Genomic DNA, 23,863 nt, shown 5'->3' on the forward strand with positions numbered 1-23,863 from the left:
AAAGGGAGAAATATTGGGACAACTGTAATAGAATAACAATACAAAATAAATAAAATGTATTAATACTGTGCACTTATTAGAATCTAGGGCCTGTCCAACAAAAAGTTACATGGATTCATTTTATCTTTACAATCCTATGAAATAGAAACTTTTGTGAAAGCCGTATTACAGAGGCTAGCAAGTACGCAGTGTGAGGATATAAACCAGGCAGTCCGTGTTCTGTGTGCATACTCTAATTAACTGTTATAACCTGTACTGGCCGCCAAGCAGCTTTAAGACCTGAACCCTGCCAGTTCCCAGGAAGACTGCGCTCCCAAATCCTTCCTGTAGAATTCCTGCAGCAATGGGTCACTAGGATAAGGTCTCCGCAGCCAGGAACCTTGGTTACTCATTCACTATGTTGCCCAAGAGGGAGATCCGTGCTTTGAACAAAGTGGTCTCTCCATTTTTGTTAAACACACAAAAAATGCAAAGCTGGGCAGCTCTGAGGTCTAACCTCTGACCGTTTCTCACAGCCTACAGAAGCGAGGCCCTGAGCTCTGAGCTGAGCCGCGGCGCCTGCAGCCCCCGGCCACCAGGTGTCGCTGCGGCGTCCCCGGGCGGGAGGGCGGAGCGGCCGCAGAACGCGCGGAGGATGTGGACGCTCAGACGCCGCTGGGCTGCCAGCCTCCTACCCCGCTCTGCGCTACCTCGCCTGGCCCAAATCCGAGCTGGGACCTCACGGCCGGCGAAGAACATCCCACTCAGCAGCCGCGGAGACCTGCGCTCCGGGACCGCCGGGGCCTGCGTGACCAGCCATGCAGTGAGTACCCACCTGGCACCGCGGGGCCGCGCGCGCGGACGGCGGAAGATCACGCAACCGGTGACGCTCCGCGCACGCGCGCCCGCTCCGGCTCCCGGGTGTCTTGCGAGAGGCGGCGGTCTGACCGTGTTTGTTTCTGTAAAGACTGAGAACAATGCCCAGCAGAGAGTGAAGTCTAACTTGTGTTGTAGGTGTAACTGCGGTTACCTCGGCTGCTCTGACTTCTGCTTCAGAGCCAACCTTTTTAGACTTGTCGCCTGCGCTCTGCACCCCCTCTCAACCCCATGCCTTCTGTCTTGGGCCTGATGATGGCTCAAGAGCCAAAACTGACAGCCTCTGACCCGTTAAGGGCAACCAGAGTGACCTTTGGAGAATGTAAATAATATCACCAACTTCTTACAGCCCTTCGGTGCCTCCCCAGGATTAAGTACAACTGAGGCCCTGTAGCCCTCGCCCCTCTCTCACCTCCCTTGCTATCTCCACTCCAGCTTTTCTCTTCCTTCACAGGCTCCGTGCCCTCGTGCACTTGGGTAGATCCCTCTGCGAGGTCCCCTTCTCTAGCTCTCCACTCACTTCCCCTGCCACCCCCACCCCCGTTATTTTCTCTGTCCCTTCAGCTGGTCAGTAGGTCAGGGCACTCAGCAGTTATGTATTAAAGAAATCAATAGGTCACATTGTCTCCTGCAGATCATGTTAACTAATCAGATCTGTCAGACAGCTGTCCGCAGCCTGACCTCTCTTCTGGACGGCAGCCCACTGCTGCCTCTTGCTATGTGTTGTTGCTTGGTTTTAGTCAAAAGCTAGGAGCATTACTGATGCTTCCCAGCGTCGCCTGTGCTTACAGCCTAGAACCTCCTGTGATGACGGGTTTGTTCTATGTCTGTGTCACTAGCCAATGAGACCACAGGACACTTGAAATGTGGCCAATGCAACTAAGGAACTGACTTTTTAAATTTTATTTTAGTGCAATACGTTTACATTTAAATGCTGCATGTGGCTGGTGGCTACTATACTGGACAGCACTGGCTTAGAGACTGGGAGAATTCCATGTAATACATTACAAGAAGGTGAAAACATTACTAAGAAATACTCTTGGAAAACTCTAACATGGCTACTCTGTAATGTAAAAAATGGTGATGTTTAAACTTTCATTAGTGGGCTATAATATACTGAAAAATCATAATGTTCTTATTAACTTTGGCTTTTAGAGTTTGAGCCTCCATTGCCCCACCCAGATGCTGAATGTGAAAAAGCAAAATGTCTGTTTGATGAACTTGAGAACAACAGGAACTTTGGGCAACCCAGGGTAAGGCAAACACCTTCCACATCAGATCTCTCTCTCGCTCCGACATATACACAGGTGCATACATTTCTGTTATCTTTTACAGAACCTGTTTACTTCCTTAGCAGCATCACTCATAAACATCTTTCCACATCACCAGCGACCATGTTATTTTTAATGAAATAGTATTAAATTTTATGGTTGTACCATAATTAATTGAACCCATCCCCTGTTGGTGGACATGTAGCTTGTTTCCAGAGTTTTATTATTTTTCTCTTTGATACCTTAGTAGTTAGAGTAAGCCAAGCTTCTGTAGCAAATAGGTCCAGACTGTAATGGCCCAGACCAGGCGTGGTTGTGTCCCTGGACAGTCTGGGCCTCTGTGAAATGATTCAGGGAGCAAGCCTCCCTCCACCTTCCTGTCACCTGCCAGTGCTTTACTGTGCTCCGCATGGTCAAGGCCAGGTGGTCCTGTCTAGGTTCTATTCCACAGAAAGGTACAAGAGCATGGAAGGCCTGGAAGTGGCACTTTTCGCTCACATTCTAGAAGAAAGGACTTGGTTCCCTGGCCCCAGCTGGCTGCCGGGGAGGCTGGGATATGTGGTCCAGCAGCTGCCCTGGAAGAGGAGGCGATAGGTTCTGGTGGAAAGCTGCCAAGCACTGCTCCGGTCTACCCTCGACCACTGATACCTGCACGGCCCCTCCTTCCACACACCACACACGCTGCCTTCAGCCCCAAGGCTGCAACCACAGCCCACGTGGTCACTCATTCACCTCAAAGGCCAAGATTTCCAGGTGCCATAATGGTCCTCTCCCTCACATCTGGGAATGGCTTCTCTAACTTACACACTCCCAAACTCCCACAAATAAACACCCATAGACCCACACACACAGATGGGGCAAGGCAAGTTAACTACTCCCACAACTTGCATTCATAAAAGAGATGTGTCCCTGGCCTGTAGTAGCGACGGAGTTCCCCTGGGCAGCACTGGAACAACTGGCAGAGGGGCACGCTCCTCCTTGAAACCCCAGTTCTGCCCCCTAGGAGTCTCCTCCTCGTCCATTACCCGCCTTGGCCCCATGGGAGGCAGGCAGTGGGAAGTGTGCCCTCCTTGGGGGCAGGCAGCCTTTGCAGCCCACTTCCTCTGAGAGCACTTTGGGCTTTCAAAGGCTGTCATGTCTTCGAGGTTTCAGTAGGCTCTTGTAGACCAGACTCATTTTTCTCTGATTACAGGGTTTTCTCGAAAACCTAGTAGGCTTCTAATCTCTTTACTCCCAGTCGGTCCTGTGGCCAGTGTCCACATCCAAATTTCCTCCGAGGATGGAAGCCCCAGGCTGCCTTATTTTTTTGCATCCTCACCCCATGCATAGCTCGCAATCTGATTTCAGCAAGAGGATTAGATCCCTTTTTTTTTTTTTTTGGCTTAATAAGAGGCCTGTGTTGTTCAAAGCCTTACATCCTCCTTTAGCTTTTCCATCTGGGTGCAGCCTTTAACCTCCAAGTGTCATTCCACCCCCCTGCAGACATACCAGTTCTCTCCTGGCTTGCTGTGTTCATGTCGCACCAACTGAGAGCAAGGAGCCACCCATACACAGGAGCATTCTAACTGTCCCTACAACCATGGGCTCAGTAATCACACTGTTGGCTTTCCAGGTCATCCCAGGCAACAGGCTAAGACAGGTCCTGGAGGGCGCCCAGCCTCTGGGCCAGTGCTGCGGGCTGCTGCCTACGTTAGGTTTTTGCTTCAGTGGCACCATTTCCAGCTCCTCCCTGCACAGACTCTCTGCTGCTGTCCCCTCACCCCTACAGGTGATCCTCTAGGTTCAGTGGGGCCCCTGCATGATACCCCAAGTCCAGTTCTCTTCTTCAGGGCCTACTTCTGGCCTCCGGGAAGCATGCCTTTGTCCTGCCATGAGGAGGAGGACAGTACACTTCCACTATGGCCAAACTGGCTGCTGTCAGGTCGCACCTGCCGAGCTCTTGACTTTGGACTTTATACCTGAGTCAGGAGTATCTTATGTTTCCACACTCCTCAGGACACATGTCAGCCTCTTCTCCAGGTTCTCTACAGCACACCCAGCCAGGCCCCTCGCCATCTCCTAAGCAGTCCTGAACCTTCCCCACACCTTACCCTTGAGGCAGGTGATGGGCTGGGTGTTCAGTGGTTGTGTTGCAGACCTTTATGTCTCATGTGAACTATCCAGCAGCCACTGGTGCCTTACTTACACCTCCTGGAAACTCTCAGATGATGGAGTTGTCACCTACATCTTGTAACTTACACATGTATCTGCACAGAGACACAAAAGCTCATACAAGGATATCTGCTAGAGTAGTATTTGTATTGTCGTAATTCACATATCATAAAGTTTACCGTTTAAAATATACCATTTTGAGGTTCTGAGACTGTTCACCAGGTTGTGCAACTTTCACCACTAACTCCAGAACATTCTCATCATTTCAAGAGAAACAGCATGCACATTAATAATCACTCCCCATCCCTCCCTTCCCCAAGCCCCTGGCAACCACTATTCTGCTTTCTGTCTCTGTGGATTTATAGCACTTTTTCTAAATTGAAAAATAGTATATAGGAATGTCTCCAACTCGTAAGTGTACAGCTTGATATATTTTCAAAAACTAAACATAGCATGTAACTCAAAAATAGCTCAAGAAACAGAATGTTACCAGCCCCTAAAAGCAAGCCTTCTGCTCACTTCGAGTTATTAACCCCTCCCTGCCCCAGAGTAACTCCCATTCTGATTCCAATAGACTGGATTAATGTAGCCTGGTGTGTTACTTTGTATAAACTGTATCATTAAATATAAATATGTTTGTGTGTGGCTTCTTTCAGTCACCATCATGTTCGTGAGCTTTTGTGTATATTGTTAATAGGCATTTTTATTTTGCTATATGTTATTCTATTGTATAAATATACCACAATTTATCTGTTGTATTATTACATATGGGTACATTACATCGGGCAGTTTTCAGTTTGGGGCTATAGAGTACTTCTGCTATGAATATTCTAATATAGTGCATGTCTTTTGGTGAACCTAGGAATGCATTTTTTTTTAATTAAAGTGTGGTTGACACACAATATGCGTCTCAGTTGTACAGCATAGTGATTCGACATTTATATACCTTACCAAATGATCACCTCCATAACTCTAATGCCCATCTGTCACCCTACAGAGTTGTAACTGTACACCCTGTACTGTACATTATGACCCTGTAACTTACGTATTTTATAACTGGAAGTTTGTATCTCTTAATTTTCTTCTCATTTTGCCCATCCCCATCCCTGCCTCTCTGGCAACCATCACTTTGTTCTTATACCTGTGAGTCTGTTTTTGCTAAGTATGCATCTTTTTTTTAATTATATTTTATTGCTTATGCTATTACAGTTGTTCCAGTTTTTCCCCCTCTGCCCCCTCCACCAAACACCCCCCACTCCCTCAGACAATCCCCCATCATTGTTCATGTCTGTGGGTCATGTGTATAAGTTCTTTGGCTACTGCATTTCCTATACTGTACTTTATATCCCCTTGCTGTTCTGTAACCACCTACTTGTACTTCTTAGTCCCCTCACCTCTCACCCATTCCCCCACATGCCCCTCCCATCTGGCAACCACCAAAACACTTTCTGTATCCATGGTTCTGTCTCTGTTCTTCTGTTTGCTTAGTTTGTTTTTTAGACTTGATAATAGATATGTATTTATTGCCATTTTGTTGTTCATAGTTTAGATCTTTTTTAATTTTTAATTTTAAAAATTTGTTTTATTGTTCTTCAGTTAGAATTGTCCCCATTTTTCCCTCATTGCTCTCCCCAGCCCTGCCCACCCCCCTCTCCCACATTCAGTCCTCCCCTGCATTATTCTTGTTCATGGGTCCTTTGTACATGTTCCTTGACTTGACCCTTCCTCTTCTCTCCCCACTTACCTCTCTCCTCCTCCCCTCTGGCCACTGTCAGTTTGTTTTTTATTTCCACGTCTCTGGTTCTATTTTGCTCTCTTGTTTGTCTTGTTCATTAGATTCCCCTTATAGGTATGATCTTCTTTTTCTGAAATAAGACCCTTACACCCCCTACACCCCCCTGCCATCTGGCAACCATCAAAACCCTCTCTATATCCATGGTTCTCTGACCTTTCTGTTTGCTTAGTTGGTTTTTTAGATTCAGTTGTTGATAGATTTTTATTTTTTGCCATTTCATTGTTTACAGTTTTGATCTTTGTCTTTTCTTAAATAAGTCCTTTTAACATTTCATATAATATGGTTTGGTGATGGTGAACTCCTTTAGTTTCTCTTGTCTGGAAAGCTCTTTGTCTGCCCTCTGATTCTAAATGATAGCTTGGCTGGGTAGAGCAGTCCTGGCCATAGGTCCCTGCTTTTCATGACTTTGAATATTTCTTGCCAGTCTCTTCTAGCCTGCAAGGTTTCTTTTGAGAAATTAGCTGACAATCTTATGAGGACTCCTTTGTAAGTAACTAACTTCTTTTCTCTTGCTGCTTTTAAGATTCTCTCTTTATCTTTAACCTTTGGCATTTGAATTATGAGTGGGCCTCTTTGCATCCATCTTGTGTGGGACTCTGTGCTTCCTGGACTTGCATGTTTATTTCCTTCCCCAAATTAGGGGAGTTTTCTTTCATCATTTTTTCAGATAGATTTCCAATTTCTTGCTCTTTCTCCTCTCCTTTTGGTACCCCTATGATGCAAATGTTGGTCCTCTTGAAGTTGTCCCAGAAGCTGCTTATACTGTCCTCATTTTTTTGGATTCTTTTTTCTTGTTGTTCTGATTGGTTTTTGTTTGTTTGTTTGTTTGTTTGTTGCTTCCTTATGTTCCATATCATTTATTTGAATCTTGGCTTTATCCACTCTCTTGTTGTTTCCCTGTGCATTGCTCTTTATTTCAGTCAGTGCATCCTTCATTTCTGACTGAATCTTTTTTATGCTGCTGAGGTCCTCACTAAGTTCCTTGAGCATCCTTATAATCAGTGTCTTCAATTCCACATCTGATAGATTGCTAATCTCCATTTCATTCAGCTGTTTTTCTGGGGTTTTCATCTGTCCTTTCATTTGGGCCATGTTTCTTTGTCTCCTCATCTTGGCAACCTCCTTCTGTTTGTTCTATGTATTAGGTAGAGCTGCTTTGACTCCCTGTGTTGGCAGTGTGGCCTAATGTAGTAGGTGTCCTGCAGGCACAGCCTCCCCTATCACCCAAACTGGGTATTCAAGGTGTCCCTTCATGTGGGCTGAGTACACCCTCCTCTTGTAGTTGAGCCTTTTTGTTGTTGGCAGATCAGTGGGAGGGATTTACCCAGGCCAATCAGCTGCAAGGATTGGCTGTAGCCAGTGACCGCCAGCCTCTATTCTCTGTGAGGATCAGCTGTGTAGGGGCAGGGTGGTACTGTTCTGACGTGGTCTGTAGCTGTCCACTGGGTGTGCAGGCTCTGCGTTTGCAGGCTCTGCATTTCCAGATGGTGCAGTCCAAGGTCAGCTCCCACCTTTGTTTTGCTCGAGGCCACCCTGCCTTGGCTGTACAGCAACCTGAGATGGTTGCTACTTGTGCTGGGCTTGGAGATTCCCAGGCAAGGCCAAACCGTGAATCTAGTCTGGCTGCTGTTAGTGCCATGCCTGGGGCCACTTAGTAAGAGATACAGGGGCTGGGGGCTCACTGAGATGGCTGTTTCTTGTTTGAGAGGACTTAGGAAATTGTGCAGCATGAGCCAAACCATCCATTCATATGGAAAAGTCTTTTAACGGCTTGGGTGGTACAGAACCTCAGGGTATCTCCAAGATGAGGCAAATCATGTTAGCCAGGTTTATGGAGTCTCAGATATGGCACCCACCTGCGGCTCTGTAGCTCAGTGGGGGAAGGGTTCATAAAAGGAACAGTGGCCTTTCTGTCTGGGAGAAAGCTGTGCCCTAGCTCTCGCCTTAATGCCAGACCCCTCACTTCCTCCCTATATGTCAGGGTGCCTTCCAAGCTGCTGTTCCTGTGCTGGAGCTCAGAGGGAGTGAGTCTGAGGAGACGAGTCTGAGTAGACGAGTCTGTGTGTGTGGGTTCTTTAAGAGGAACTGCTTGGGACTCCAGAATTTTCTTCTACCCACTGAGTCTCCACTGGTGTTTATAGCCAGATGTTATGGGGACTTATCAACCTGTCACTAGAATCCTGGGTGTCGGGCAGGGACTCCTCACTCCCAAGATGTCCCTCCTGAATTTTATTCACCATATGTGTGTGGGACCAGCCCATAGTGTGTCTCCACCCCTCCTAGCAGTCTGGATGGATGTGGTTTCTTTAATTCCATAGCTGCCACACTTCCATTCAACCTGATTTCTGACGGTTCTGAGTGATGGTTGTTCTATAATTTAGTTGTATTTTTGATGTGGTTGTGATTGATGTGGTTGAGCTGTGTTTACCTATGCTGCCATCTTGACTGGAAGTCTGGTATGCACTTCTGTTGGATACATCCAGGACTGGAACTGATGACTTGTGAATGTCATCAACTTTAGTAGCTACTCCCAACAGTTTTCCAGTGATTGTTCCATTTACTGGCCTATCAGCAACCAGTATCTGAAAGCTCTTGTTGCTTCACTTAGTAGGCAAACTTTTGATACTATCTGTCTCTTTTACTTTAACCAGCCTGGAGGTATCTCATTGTGATTTTTTAAGTTCTATTTTTCTGAAGATTAACAAGTTGTGCACCTTTTCATACATTCATTGACCACTAGGATCTCTCTTTTTTTTTAATGAGGTTGTTCAAGTCTTTTACCCATGTTTCTGTTGGGTTTTTTTCTTACTGATTTGTCGAGTTCTTTATATATTCTAGAAATAAGTCCTTTTCAGATGTATGTAATGCAAATATTATCCCACTTTGTGGTCTGTCAGACATAAATTTTAATAATAAAAGCAGTGGAAACCTCAACCTCCAGCTAAAGGGGACTGGTTGAGTAAATAACATGAAATATGAAAATCCATATGTGTTAATATGGAAAAATGTTCAAGATGTATTTGTGAGAACTGTATTGTGCCTCGTTTGTTTTGCTTTTTAATTTTCTTATTTATTGATTGATTTTAGAGAGAGAGAAACATCAATTTGCTGCACTTATTGATGCATTCATTGGTTGCTTCTGGTATGTGCCCTGACCAGGGATGGAACCAGCAACCTTGGCACATTAGGACAGAGATCTAACCAACTGAGCTACTGAGCCAGGGCCAAATGTGCTTCATTTGCATATTTAAAAGAACATAAAATTTTTAGAAACAGAAGAGACTGCCATCACAGTTGACTCTGAGGATGGGGGCTGCCTATTTGGGAAGAAAAGCTTATTACTTGTCTGTTAGCCCTTGTACATGATGTTTAATGTTTACCCTGTACATGTTAGCTACTTTCCATCAATTTTATAAATCTAAACAAATAAATGTGGTGTTTTGACATCAGTGAAATGGAACATTTGGTGAATGCATGTTTTGGGTGGTTTTGTTGCCCCGCAGCTCCCTCGATGAGGCCACCTACGAAAGACTAGCAGAGGAGACCCTGGACTCCTTGGCAGAGTTTTTTGAAGACCTTGCAGACAAGCCTTACACATTCGAAGACTATGATGTCTCCTTTGGGGTACCTCTTCACTTACTTCTTTTTACTGTTTCCTCCCTAAGAATTTTAGCTCACTAAAATAAAGAATTCCCCTCTCGCAGAGGTAAGCATCCAGGAGCCTGTGGTTAAGGGTGAGACCAGAAGACTAGGGTTCACGTTCCAGCCCTGCTGCACCAGGCTTGGGACCTGGGGCAGGTCACTCGGCCTCTTTGATCCTCATTTTTGCTTAAAAGTACAGATTCTCCAGCTTCGCTCAGTGCCCGTGTAGATAAATGAGAACAGGACTGGGTGTGTGTTTGTCTCCTCGGGCAGATGTGTGGAACACTGAACTAGACCACTAGTTCTGAGCAGGGTAGATATTGCCTGAGAAATACCCAGACAGCACTGACATGGGCCCCCCTCCTGGGAGATTCCCGTACAGTAGGTCAGGGGGCATTCATAGGAAGCGTATGTTTTAAAAGTCACCTGAGATTTAATGTGCGTTGCTGCATCCCACCCCTAGGAGTTTTTATTCAGTGGGTCTGGGGTGTGGCCCAGACAAGGCATTTGGGGTTTTAAAGTTTTAAAATCCCCTCTCCAGTTGATCCTAATAGGCAGCTTGGGTGAGAACTTCAGGGCTGGATGGAACTTGAGCCCCAGATGGTGGAAGCCCAGAGAGTGCTGGTTGGTAGCTGCCGGCCACCAGGTGGCAGACTTTAGCAAAGGCCTGCCTTTGGGTTTAGAATTACTGCTTAGGCCTTCGGGAGCAGTTCTTTTTTGCCATTGGGAGTAATCCCCTTCAGAGCGTAATCCTCTGACAGCAATTAATTAATACCAGGAAATGTCATGAAGTTTGCATTTTGGGTTAGACCATGGAATTATTTAGGAAAACCAGCTGTCACGCTAAAGTGATAGAGATACTGTTGGATCTGGCTGTTGGGGCACTGGATAGAGAAGGGACTCCCTCATGTGGAGCAGCCAGCAAAGTCTCGGAGGTGTCAAGCTTGGTTGTAAGGAGAGTGAGGGACTTGGTAAACATAGAGGCAGCAGGGCAAGAAGGGAATGAATGCCTTCCAGGTGGTTTTAATGACTACTCTCAGCAGCAGGAAATGCAGCAGTGCCCAGGCAGGGTTTTAGAAGTGCCTGTGCAGACAGTCTCAGAGGGCAGAGCCGCCTGGGAACCGTTACAAACTGGCCTGGCCAACCCCACCATCTGTGGGGTGATTAGAGATGGGGAAGTTACCAATCCCCTCCTCCTGTAGCTACCAAGGGCTGTTGCTGGAGAAAAACCAAGTCCCAGGCTAAACCCTGTCACACATGCAAACATTTATTAGTATGTCACAAAAACAGTCACACCCCCCTGTTCTTGTCGGATCGGTGAAGCTCCACCTTGGCCCAAGTACTTTGCATAAATGTTTCACTGGAAGCAAATGTGCCAGTATTCTAGCAGCCGGATCCTGTTGACCTCATTGAATCCAGCAACAAAAGCTTCTGCTCAGTGGTGGTCACAGGACCTTATTCAGTCCTCCCTTCTGTGTCTCTTTCAAGAGTGACTCAGCTGCTGGGCTTTCCAGATCCCGGTGACTCAGTGTAACCTGCGCCTACAAGGGAAGAGGCACCTGTTTTTCCTAGCCAGTCCATATACCTCGAGTATCATTCTACTCACCAGCAAAAAAATTACCTCTAGCAAATTATGTGCTAATCAGGAAATCCTGTAATGTAGGTGTAGAAATCTGAAGGAATGGAGCAGCTGCCTCTATAGTTAGGATTTCTGATTAAATACTTTGAAATGCTAACTACCCTAGTGTGTGAATTTCTGATTGGTCTTTCAGGAGCTAATGAACATATTTTACATATAAGATAAATCAGTTGAAGTACATTATAGGCAATAGAACACCCGTAACACTATTGCTTGAGCTTTCTTGGAATACAGTCTCTCCCTGCTCTCAGGGTTCTGGCGGAGAAAGAAATTTTACCCTGCCCTCCTAGGTTCTTTCAGCTGGTCTAATAAATCCACATAAGGCAGATTAACAAGAGGAAATAACCAAATTTAATTACATAACATATGCATGGGAACCCCACACATATGAGCAAGTCACAGACCCCCATACATAAAAGATTCAAGGACAGACAGTTAAAGTGAGGCGTGCATGGCTCTCTGAGCTAAAATGAGGCAAGGCGTGTTGGGGCTTCAGAGGGGAGGAAGGTCATTGCAGGATGATAAGAGCAAATGTTTAGTAATTAGAAGTTTGCCCTGCCATATAGCTAAGTCATAAAAAGTTATTTCTGGTAATAACTACTATTATGGTAAAAGCCCCAAATGTAAATCATTTAAGGGAAAAGTAAAAGTTTCTTGGGGCCACAGGGTCAGTTGCCTTCAGTTCAAAACAATTTACATGCCAAAATGGCACATTTTGGGGTAGCCTGTTCTGAACCCCTAAATGTCCAGTTGGATGTCACCTCCTTTGTGAAGCCCTCCTGGGTGTTCCAGGCAGACACCACTGGTCCTTCCTCACCCAGTACTCTGAGCATGACTCCGTGGAGCACTGGTCACTCTGTATTCTCATTGTCTGCTTACACATCAGTTCCCATGACTAGGCTGACTTCCTTGGCAGTAGGAACACTGTTCATTCTTGGTACCCCAGTGCCTGGAGGAACGCCACCCAGTAATAAATGTTGAGTCACTATTAAGTGAAGTAGGGCCCATGTAATTTTTCTAAAACACACTGTCATTGGTACTACTCAGCATTTATAGATACTTTGCCAACTTGCTATTGACCAAGTTGTCTAACCCAGATACACCCAAGAACGCATTTGTTCTTTCTTTTTTTTTTTTTAATGAGAATTTGCTTGTTGCCATGTTCTTCATGAACTGCGTTGTTGGTGCATTACTGCTGTACAGCTTAGGTTTTTTAACCTTTTGAGGTCAGAAACCCCTGTAAGAATCTGACTGCTCCGACCCTCTCCTGAGAAAAACGTCACACACCGGTCTGCCTAGTTTCAGCGTTAGGGCTGTTTGTAGACCTGAAGACCACCTCTGGGTCTCAGATTATGGATACTTGCTTCATATTTATTATTATTATTGCTTAAGGGTGAGATGGTGTCTGTTTTAGGAGTGTGGGAAACCACATATATTGGATTGGCCCAAAAGTCTGTTATCTTTTAATCATAAAATGAAAGACATTTTTCATTTTCACCAATAACTTTATGGATTTGAATATTTTGAGTTTGTCAGCTATCTCCTCCTATTGGCTTCTAGTGGGTAGAGGCCAGGGGTGCTGCTAAATATCTTGCAAAGATAAGACAGCCCCACAGCAAAGATTTGGCCAGAATGTCAGCAGTACCAAGAAACTTTGCAAACCACTTTTGACACATTCAGTCAGTCACAGCACCTTCTCCATACACTGCACAAATCTTTTCTTGCATTTTCAGTTGCATTTTTACCTTTTCTTGAAGTAATAAAGCATAATATGCCAAAAATGTTGCGTATCTTCTTCATCCTCAATAGTAAAATGGCTACACAAAAATTCAATTTTGACATTTTTTAATGCACATTAATATGACAGCTATCACAATACAATTTAACAATTGTATTGTTAAAATTGTATTGTTAACTTCAATTGTTTCAAATGAAGTTAAAAGACAACTAGGCACTACTAGAGCTATTGTACAGAAAAAAATGTAACTTTTTGGCCAGTGCAATACATGAAGCCCCTAACTTAATGAGCTACTCCATATATGTCTATTTCTGTAAATCAGTTGTTGACAACAGAAATTGCTATTTTTTCCTTCCACCTGTGTAGTGCTGATATTGATGAGTGGGAATTAATAAACCTCAGCAGCTGTGGCCAGGGTCTGTTCTGATTGATTAGTGCCCATGACTCAGCAGCTGCTAAATGTTTTGGCTGTCTCTAATCCTCTCACCACCACCACTCACGCCCTGCGTTTAAGTCTGCCCACGCTCCCAAAATAGATTCAGATTGCTGCATGAGGAATAGTAGTAATGAGCAAACGCCCTTGTCATCTGGTCCATTATAGACTGTTCTGTAAACAGTAAGAACCCCTGGTGAACCAGTAAGGCAGCTCATTTCCTTCCTGCTCTTGCCACTTTTCTTTGGAACCAGCTTCAAGCTCCATAGGGGAAAAAAATCGAATTCCACGCAATGAACAGGAAGCAGGGGTGGGGAATGTGAGTGTGGAGAATTTCTGCCTTGCATAGCCTTGCCACCAACTTTCATACAAGTTACCACAATACCCGATCATCATCCTCTCATGAATTCAATCACAGATGGATGTTGTATCCATCCAGCACTGCACCTGAAGAATGGATGTGCTAGACACTGAAAATGCTAGAGTGAACAGACAACTCTCTTCTCAAGGTGCTAACAGTAATGGAGGGTACACATTTATATCACCTGTATTCCCAATGTCTCTATAATTTCCCTGTTTTTAATCAGAAAAAAAGTTATTAGAAAATAATTCAACAGCATCCTTTCCATTTCCTTCCTATCAGGATGTGTTATTACTGCTACTTTCTCCATCTTTTCAATAGCTCTTTGTGTTCGTGAACCAAACACAAAATGTAAGAACCATTCAGGGCCCCTTGGTTGGACAGACTCTAGAAGGCACAGAGAAAGGATGCCGTCTGTCTCTGCAGGCGATGCAGGGACGGGAGACAGCGAACGGTTCCCCTGTCCACCGGCGCCATTCAAGGGCACTTGGTGGAGTAGCTGTTTCTTTAATATCTATCCTGCACATTCTAAAGGAACCTCAGGCCTGGGAACTAAAGGGCTCCTTTGTTGAAAGGGTGTGTTCAAATTTAAATGAGCATTTATTCATATATCAAGCAAAGTTGGACCAACTGGTCTTTTGAAGAATTCTCGGCTCCTGTGGAGGAAAATAAAGCTGGAGAGGAGTGCCTGAGAAGCTTATGAGATGTGTGGGAAGGGTCCGGAAACAAAAACCCTAGTCTGGAGTGTCTGCCTTCTACCAGCGGAGCAGAGGCTGCTGCTCAGCTCAGACAAGCAAAGCAGATGGTTTGATTACTTCCTTCTTTCCTACCTTTTTTCCTGTTTTTGGTAATGAACTTGTCTTGTCCCATGTTTGGGCTGACTTGGTACTCCAGGAGAATTGGTATCTGAGTTCTTTTTAACACCCTCTAGTAATTCTGGCTGGCAGTGGGCAGACAAGGGAGCGATCAGGATGCAGGTCTTCCTACTTGCCTGCTGTGATACCTCAGACAAGCCCCTCAGCACCATGTGCCTCTGTTTCCTCATCTCAAGGGAGGAAGAATGGTTATTTTTGCCTCACAGAACTCATGGGGAATGAGAAACAGTATGAGATACACATGATTAACCGTAGTCTCATGCCGAAAACAGTGTTCTTTCTGCAAGATCTATTTCTAAACACTAAATTAAAGACATTTCTTTATGATATATATTGTGTACTTGTATGAAGGCATAGAGTTGAGATGTAACAAAACATGAAGCAGTTATGACAGAGTGATAACCTAGTATTTTATTTTCCTCACCTGATCCCCTAGAGTGGTGTTTTAACAATTAAACTGGGTGGAGATCTAGGAACCTACGTGATCAACAAGCAGACCCCAAACAAGCAAATCTGGTTGTCTTCGCCATCCAGGTATGTTCCAAGGTCAAAATCTCTCATTGTTAAGCTTCTTTGAAACATGGCATTACGGACCATTTAAGAACTGTCCCCTCAAATGTCAGTGTCTATGCAAATGGACCTTCCTTGATGTTTGACCCTGTCTCATTCTCAGCAGGAAAGTTTATTTTGGTTATGTGATCCTTTGGCTGCTCTAAGCAGATACTGGGCTGTTAACAAGCTCTGAAGTGAAAAGTTAATAATTTTGCAGAACCCGGCCTAGACAGTTTTTCTCTATTGAATCATTGCCCTGCCTTTTAAAAAGTCACTCTTCATATTGCAGCACCTGAACAAGCTGCACTTTGTCTTCAAAGCAAGTTAAAATTTGACCTCCAGTTTGTTTTGAGCATCTCAGTTAAAGGTTAATTGAATTCCATTTGCAGAATTGGGCTGTGTTCTCTGTGGAGGTGGGAGGGAGTTTTAAGCTGCTGTTCCAGGCATTTAATCCCTCATGACTTTGCCACTGATGTGCTTTTCATCTAGTGGAATAAAAAATTGTGTTGGAGATGGCTGTGCTGCATCCCAAGGCCTGAGAACATGCGGGGAAAGAGGGTCCTTCATCCTTCTGGCTGCTGTTGAAGTGGTTATAGAACAGTAAAAGGGAGCTGCCCACAAAGCACTCTCGGACCAGCCTTTGTGGGTCATTCACTAGCACTTCCCAAAGAGAACCTATGGACTGTGAATTGGGAAAGGCACAAATATAACTAGACAGAGAATTCTTTGAAAGCCTAATTGGGTTTGCATTTTTTTTAAAGTTAACTTTTCCCCTTCCCCAGCCTTGATCTCATTTTCAGGCGGTTAATATTATACTATTTGTCAATTAAGCATTGTGCCTCCTTCATTCTGGCCTCACTGGGGACTGTGTTACAATTCAACAAAACAACTCCAGAAATCACTCATTTCTAGCAAGGTCCTTATTCACAAAGTGATTGCTTTTTAGACTCAGTGTATTTGAAGTGGAGGTGTTTTACCCTGTGTGGGCCAGTTCTCTTTGCCCTCAGACAGCTGCCCTAACCCTCACCGTGGCCATGCTTGAGTGCAGGACGTCCTTACCCTTCGTCTCCAGGGGAACCAGTAGGAGAAACTGGGTGGATCCGCTCAAGTCGGGCCGTCAGCTTTCATCAGCTTTGCAGATTGGTGGCTTTGTGAATACCGGGCAGGGCACCAGAACCAACTGTGACGGCTCCACTAAAAGAATTCCCTGCTGTGTTTGGAGACTGGGAAAGTCTTTTTCGTGTTTGGACACACCCACCAGCAATATGATCCTACCACAGGCATGTGTAGAAGCATTTACTTCTGGATAATAATAAATTCCTTTTTTTAAATCTGTAATTTATAATGGGAATCTGGAGAGAAAGTCTGCCATGGAGCCATTTTCTATCACAGATACTATGTTCTTACGAAAATTTTATTTCCCACTCTATTTTTCACATTGGTCCAAATTCATCTTTTATCAGACTGCATTTGTGAGAATTTAGGTAAGGGGCGGTTGTTTCTTTCTCAGTTGACAACTTTTCCAGTCCTGTGGAAAGAGTGGCCTTTCCCGGCCACCTTGCCCCCCTGGGGAGGCCGTAGGACAGAATGAAGGAGTTGTCTGGATGCAACCCTGGGCGGCTGGGCCTGGAACAGTGGAGGGGCCGGGTGCTTCCTCACACTCTGCCCGTAGCACATCTCGGAGCCCAGGGCCAAGGGGATGTGCTCCGGATTTGGTCTGGATCGTTAGCCTTTTTATGTGGCCCGGACAGTTTGTGTTCCGCAGTCTGTGCACGTGAAGCAAAGGCCTCCGTCCTGGTTTGACCCTCTATCTCCATTGTTAGGAAAATGTTCAGACCCCAGCATTTGGTTGATAATACAGAAACCCTTGATTTATTTTTGTTTTGCTTTAAGATTTTATTTATTTGCAGAAAGAGGGGAAGGGAAGGAGAAAGAGGGAGAGAAATATTGATGTACAGGAGAAATGTCAATTGATTGCCTCTCGCACATGCCCAGCTGGGCACCTGCCCTGCAACTCAGGCATGTCCCTAACCATAATCGAACTGCCAACTTTTCAGTTTGCAGACCAGTGTGCAGTCCACTGAACCACACCAGCCGGGCAAATTCTTGATGTTTTCATACCCCAGAAGATATACTCCCAAGCTTCCCTCCATCCTGGCAAACTCCTCCCATTCTTGGACTTTGGAGAATCTCTCCGTAAGCGCACAGGTGCCCCTTCTCCTGGGCTCCCATTGTCCTCTGTGCCCACCTTCTTCAAGTGCTCATTGGTTACCTCATTATCTGCTGGCACGGCCGCCCCTCTGCCAGGCTGAGAGGAGGTGAAACTAATGGGCACAAGTAGTGTACAACTGAACGACAAGACGGGCCAAGCCCAACTCCACCCATCTCCACACAGCATACCAGTCCCAGCACAAGGTGCATGCACCACTCTGGTTCCCGTGATGAGCTTGAGGTGACAGAACTAGCTCATCAGACTTGCAGGGATTTAAAGTTGAATTTTTTAATGATTATAGAGGTGGTTGCCAGGGGCTGGGAGGGAGCGGGGGAGAGGAGGGAACAGGAAACTGTTCAGTGGGTACAGAGTTATGTTTTGCAGTGATGAGATGTTCTGCAGCTAGGTAGAGGTAGTGGTTGTACCAACATTATGAATATAGATAAATGATAATAATATGGGCAAGGGACAAAGCATCTCAATGGTATAAGAATGATCAGACTTCTCAAAGCACCGCTCTGATGTAGCAGGTGTCATGTATGAGTCAGGAAAAGCAACAGATCAGAGAGCGGTCCCCAGACACTCATCACTAGAGTTCAGATGGTTTGAGTTCTTGAGAATTATTCTGTGAATCATTCCAGAAGGTGAACTGTGTAACTGTTCTTAAATAGAAAGACCCTAAGACAAGGAGTCAAATATATACCTTACTGAGTATTACTTTCTGGAGTCTCACTCCAGTTGTTTGGTGGCAACGTCTGTGGAACCAGTCTTTCTCCTAAAGGGCTGTCCTCCGGACACACTGTGATGTGTGTTTTGTCTTTTGCAGTGGACCCAAGCGCTACAACTGGACTGGGAAGAACTGGGTGTACTCCCATGACGGTGTGTCCCTCCATGACCTGCTGGCCACAGAAATGACTAAAGCCTTGAAAACCAAATTGGACTTATCTTCTCTGGCCTATTCTGGAAAAGACACTTGACGCCCCGCCCAATTCTAAAGACACTGAAAACTATAAAGCCAAGACCCCAGCTTCCTTCTGCAGCTGAATGTCTAGGTTGTTCCATTCCCGCTTTTGAGGACAGTTGCTTTGTGTGTGACAGCTCTGGGGAGAGAATGCATCACCTCCCACTCTGCCCCTGCCTCCAGATTTTTAGTTTTCAAAGTGATTTTGGATTTATTGCCTCAGTTCCTCTCTCACAGGATATCCCGTATCTTTATAATGCCTATAAACCCATACCTTTAAATATAACCTTGCAACAGAGAAAAAGAATAAGAAGGAAACATTCTGAGAGCAGAAATAAATGGGCTCACTATTCATTCTTTGAAGGACTTGCTGAAAAGCTGCATGAAGAGTGGCCGATCTCACCATTCTGTCTCAAAATGAGACTCATTAAACAGGAGCCTAGAGATGTTCCCACACCTCTTGAAAACATAAACACTTCTAAGCCTGTTTCTATTGAAGTGTCAATGGCAGCTTGGGAATTCTCAAACTGAAGACTATTCTTTCTTCGTGCTCTGTGTCTGCCAGGGTGTGTGTAGCCTGCAAGGGGTAACTCGAAGATATGGTGCTGTTTGTCCCATACATGCATATATATGTGTATACACACACATTTAAGTATGTGTATATGTGTGTATTTAAATCTCTTTTTTAAATGTTAGGGTCAATATAGAATCAGCTGCTGCAACACAGGTCTGAAAATGCAAAAAATCACCCAAAGACCAGGGCGGGGGGCGGGGAGCCATCTTTATAAGCTTGTGGAAGCTCCTCGTGAATTGTGAAGGGCCACACAAATGGAAGAGATGTTTGTGTTAATGCAAAGAACCCTGATTTACACTAGGCTCAGCCCAAAGTGCTGTCTGTCTCGGGGCAAGTTTCACAGACTCGCTGAACCTCTGTTTTCCCGTTTGTTAGGTGAAAGAGTTGAACTGGATAGAGTATAGATTCCCAGTTCAGACACTCACTACTTCTGTTAGGCAGCCTAACAGCCTAGCTTTAAGTCCCTCTGATATTCTGATAGATGAGGAGATGACAATGATCAGTTTTTTAAGCTATAGAATAAAATACATGGTTATTCGCACTACTTGAGTGTCCACTGAACTCATGTTCAAATAGTAGCCATCCTTTATTGTGCCCATACTATACTAACCAATGCTACAGACTGCTTATGTTCCCCCAAAATTCGTATGTTGAATCCTAATCCCCAAAGTGGGGATATGATAAGGTCAGGCCTTTGGGAGGTGATTAGGTCGTAAGGGGTGAGCCCTCATGAACCCCCTTGTGAAAGAAACCCCACAGAGCTCCCTCTCGCCTTCACCAGGTGAGGACCAGCTGCCCCTGAACCAGGAAGAAAACCAGGCCCTGGTTTTCGACTTCCCAGCCTCCACAACTGTGAGCAGTACATTCTTGTTCTTTACACACCACCAGTTTGTAGTGTTCTGTTACAGCAGCCTGCACAGACCAAGTCAGCCTACTATACCACATGGCCTCATTTTAACACCCTTGGGAACATTAAAACTCATCCAAAGTTACATCCATTATTCTCTTAATAAAGAAGGATTTATTACTGACAAGTCTATGGAAATGTGTAGCAAAGAGTTTTGCAGTGGGTGAACCAAACATTCCATTATAGAAAAAAATTAGCAATCAACATATACAAATGTTCAATTGGTATTTAAAATATTTCTTTTCAGCCCTGGCTGGTGTGGCTCAGTGGCTTGAGTGCTAGCCTGTGAACCAAAGGGTCACTGGTTTGATTCCCAGTCAGGACACATGCTTGGGTTGCAGGCCAGGTCCCCAGTAGGGTGCATGCCAGAAACAACCACACATTGATGTTTCTCTCCCACTCTTTCTCCTACCCTTCCTCTCTCTCTAAAAATAAATAACTCTTTAAAAAATAAAATATTTCTTTTCTTCAGGCATAAAATTATAATCTGGCAGGAACTTTAAGTGTGGTAGGTCAGAATCAATATAAAATCATATGCGTGTGTGTCTTAGTCTTATTTCAGTGAAAGTGTTATCATGCCTACCTCACTTGGAATGTAGTTAACCAGTGCGCTCATTCATCTGTCTGGATACAACATAAAATGCAGGCATTTAACCAGGTTGCTTTAACATGAAAGTGGAATTTAGGGACTCAACATAAAATTTAAGAGGTGTTTAATCAGGGCCCCACAATAGAAAATGGAAGTCAGGGAAGCTGTGCTCTTGATGCTTTCCTTACGGCCTAGCCTTTCCAGCCTATTTACTTTACATGCAGTTGTAACTGGTTTAATTGTTTAGTCCCTAAGGCCCTGGAAGATTCCCATTAAGGCAGTGAATGGAGTACAAGCACAAGAACAGCCACCAGGGGGGCAACTAAAAAACACTCTGACAGGCAAACTGGAAAAGCACCACAACGGGGGACCAGTTGCCCCCATCCCCCACTCCCACTTGCACCCTTAGACCCTGGGAGCATCATCACATTGAAGGTATCAATGACTTAGAGACTTCTCTGAAGATACAGAGAAGCACTGTGGGTGGTATAAGAGAACTTGAGTTTTTCAATCAGAATTTTAAAAATTTAATCCGAACTCTGCCACATACTTGCTTGTCCACACTAGTCTCAGTTTTCTCTGTAAAATGGAGATACCTGCCTAATGCCTGGTGCCCCAGCCCACGTGCAAAGCACTCAGCGTGTGACAATTATTGTTACCACGTGTGCAGCATAATTTCGTATTCAAATTCAGAGTGTTCCCCTAAAGCATTTTTATGAGATCCTCTACTCACTCAAACTTAGTCAAAAATGCTCATTTTCTGACCTTGGTGATGGATTCTGATTCCACAGAACAATCTTTCACGCTCCCTACAATGCTTATTTTTACTCCATCTTCTGCATAGCTTCTAAAAACAATTTGGCCGACTTTAAGTTTGACAGTTTGTGTTAAATAGTAGGTTTACAATATGTTTCTCAAGCTCTACCTGCTCCTGAATTTTACTAACCCTATTGCCAGCTTTAGAGAAAGACCATGTTTATAAATGTGAAATTTATGTGAATTGGCCATGCAAGATTGCCACGGAAAGCTGGTTTCCCACCCTCAAGGTACACGCTAAGGTTGAAGTAGTTGTAGGTGGTGTCCAGTTGAATTCTTGGCATGGATTTATCTTTTGCAAATGAAAGCACCAAATACCAGACAGGAAGGAGAGGCACGGGTATGAAATTTCGTGTAAATTTACTCTGCCGTTTAAAACTAGGACTTTATGATTGTCTTACTTTTATAGCTACATTAGAGTAAGGAATGCCATAAAATCCTTGGTTTGACTTAATTAGCCATGACATCCTGAGGATCCCAATTAATGGCCCCTTTGGAATATGTAAAGCAGATCATATATATCCTGATGTCTGCTATAGAAATAGAATCTGAGCTCACACACTCAATCGTCGATCTTTTCTGGATGCATTATTTAGGATACAGAATGTCTCACCTCTTGACAAAGTGGGTACAGAGGGAATGTACCACGACATAATAAAGCCCATGTGTGACAAATGCACAGTGAACATTATATTCAACAGTGAAATGCTAAGAACCTTTCCTCTAAGATCAGGAACAAGACGGTGATGCCCACTTTCACCACTTTTATTCAGTATAGTATTAGAAGTTCTAGCCAGAGGAACAAGGCAAGAAAAAGAAGTAACATGCATCCAAATCAGAAAGGAAAACTCACTATGTGCAGATGACATGACACTGTATGAGGGGGGTTCTAAAAAACCAAAAATCAGAATTATCTTCAGGAGGGTGGGCTCCCTGTATCAATAGTACAGGCTTCCCCTGCTAGGTGAGCGTTCTAGGAACCCATCTGTATCAGCCAGCATACCAGATGGTGTAACAGGCTGCGTTTGGTCTCAGTAAATTTTTATTTTGAAGACTCAACATGTTTGCCCCATTTCATGGTGAGTGATTTACAAGTGCACCTGCCCACACTACACTGAGTGTTAAGTTTTTGACCAAAAATGTCATGACCTCAGTGCCCCACCCTCCCTATTCACCTGATATCCCCTCAAACAACTTCTTTTGTTTCCTCAGATGAAAAGAGTCCTCAAAGGGAAATGTTTTGCCTACATGGAAGAGGTGAAACAAAAAACAGAAGCACTAACAGGCATCAAAATTGATGATTTCAAACACTGTTTTGAGCAGTGGGAAAAATGTCTTGATAGATATATTGCATCAAATGGAGTTTGAAGGTGACTAAAGTTTAAATATGTAAGAGTAAATACAAAATTTTTTATAAGTTCCAGGGTTTTTTTGGGTCCCCCTTAGTATATAGAAAACCCTAAAGATGACAAAAAACTATTAGAACTAATGAACAAATTCATTAAAGCTGCAGGATATAAAAATCAATATTCAGAAATCTATTATATTTCTATATATTGAACTATCAAAAAGACAAGAAAACAATCCATTTACAGTATCATTTAAAAATAGTATTTAGGAATAAATTTAACCAAGGAGGAAAAGACCTGTACACTGATAACAGTAAGACATTGATAAAACAAATTGAAGATACAAATAAATGGAAAGCTACCCTGACTGGTGTGGCTCAGTTGGTTGGGTGTCATCCTGCAAAGCTAAAGGTCACTGGTTCGATTCCTCGGTCAGGGCACATGCTTAGGTTGCCAGTTAGGTCCCTGGTTGGGGCGCAGATGAGAGGCAACCAATCGATCTTTCTCTCTCATATCAGCATTTCCTGTTCTCCCTCCCTTCTGCTCTCTCTGAAAAAAATAAAATAAATGAAAGCTATTCCGTGTTCATGAATTAGAAGAATTAATATTGTGAAAATGTTTGTTCTACCCAAAATGATCTATAGATTCAATGCAATCCCCATCAAAATTGCTACAGCATTTTTCACAGAAAGAGAAGAAACAATCCTAAAATTTGTATGGAAAAAGAGACCCCAAGTTGCCAAAGCAATCTCCAAAACAAAAACAAAGCTGGAGACCTTACACTTCCTGATTTCAAACCAGATCACGAAGCTATATCAAAACACTATGGTATTGACATAATACAGACATAGAGATTTATGAAACAGAATCAAGAGCCTAGAAACAAATCCACATGCATATGATCATTTAATATATGACAAAAAAACAAACAAACAAGAATTTACCATTGGTACAAGACAGTCTTTTAATAAATGGGGCTGAGAAACTTGGAAAGCCACATGCAAAAGAATGAAACTGGACCTCTATCTTATCTCATATCACACACAAACATCAGAATGAATTAGAGACTTGAACCTGAGACCTGAAATCATAAGACTCCTAGAAAAAAACACAAGGGCTAAGTTTCTTGACATCTGTCTTGGC

The 23,863-nt window shown here is 44.1% G+C and overlaps 1 protein-coding gene across 1 annotated transcript; it reads left to right on the forward strand.

The window, feature by feature from the left end:
• The first annotated feature begins 586 nt into the window (after positions 1 to 586).
• FXN (frataxin) lies at positions 587 to 20,098 on the forward strand. The gene is made up of 5 exons (XM_045840478.1): positions 587 to 802; positions 2,011 to 2,108; positions 9,576 to 9,696; positions 15,197 to 15,294; positions 18,351 to 20,098. The coding sequence occupies exons 1-5, from the start codon at positions 635 to 637 to the stop codon at positions 18,499 to 18,501; spliced, it is 636 nt and encodes a 211-aa protein (XP_045696434.1). The 5' UTR covers positions 587 to 634; the 3' UTR covers positions 18,502 to 20,098.
• Positions 20,099 to 23,863: the final 3,765 nt, after the last annotated feature.

Source organism: Phyllostomus hastatus, unplaced genomic scaffold (assembly GCF_019186645.2).
Source record: "Phyllostomus hastatus isolate PE091 unplaced genomic scaffold, TTU_PhHast_1.1 phas_contig_34, whole genome shotgun sequence".
Taxonomy (NCBI): domain Eukaryota; kingdom Metazoa; phylum Chordata; class Mammalia; order Chiroptera; family Phyllostomidae; genus Phyllostomus; species Phyllostomus hastatus.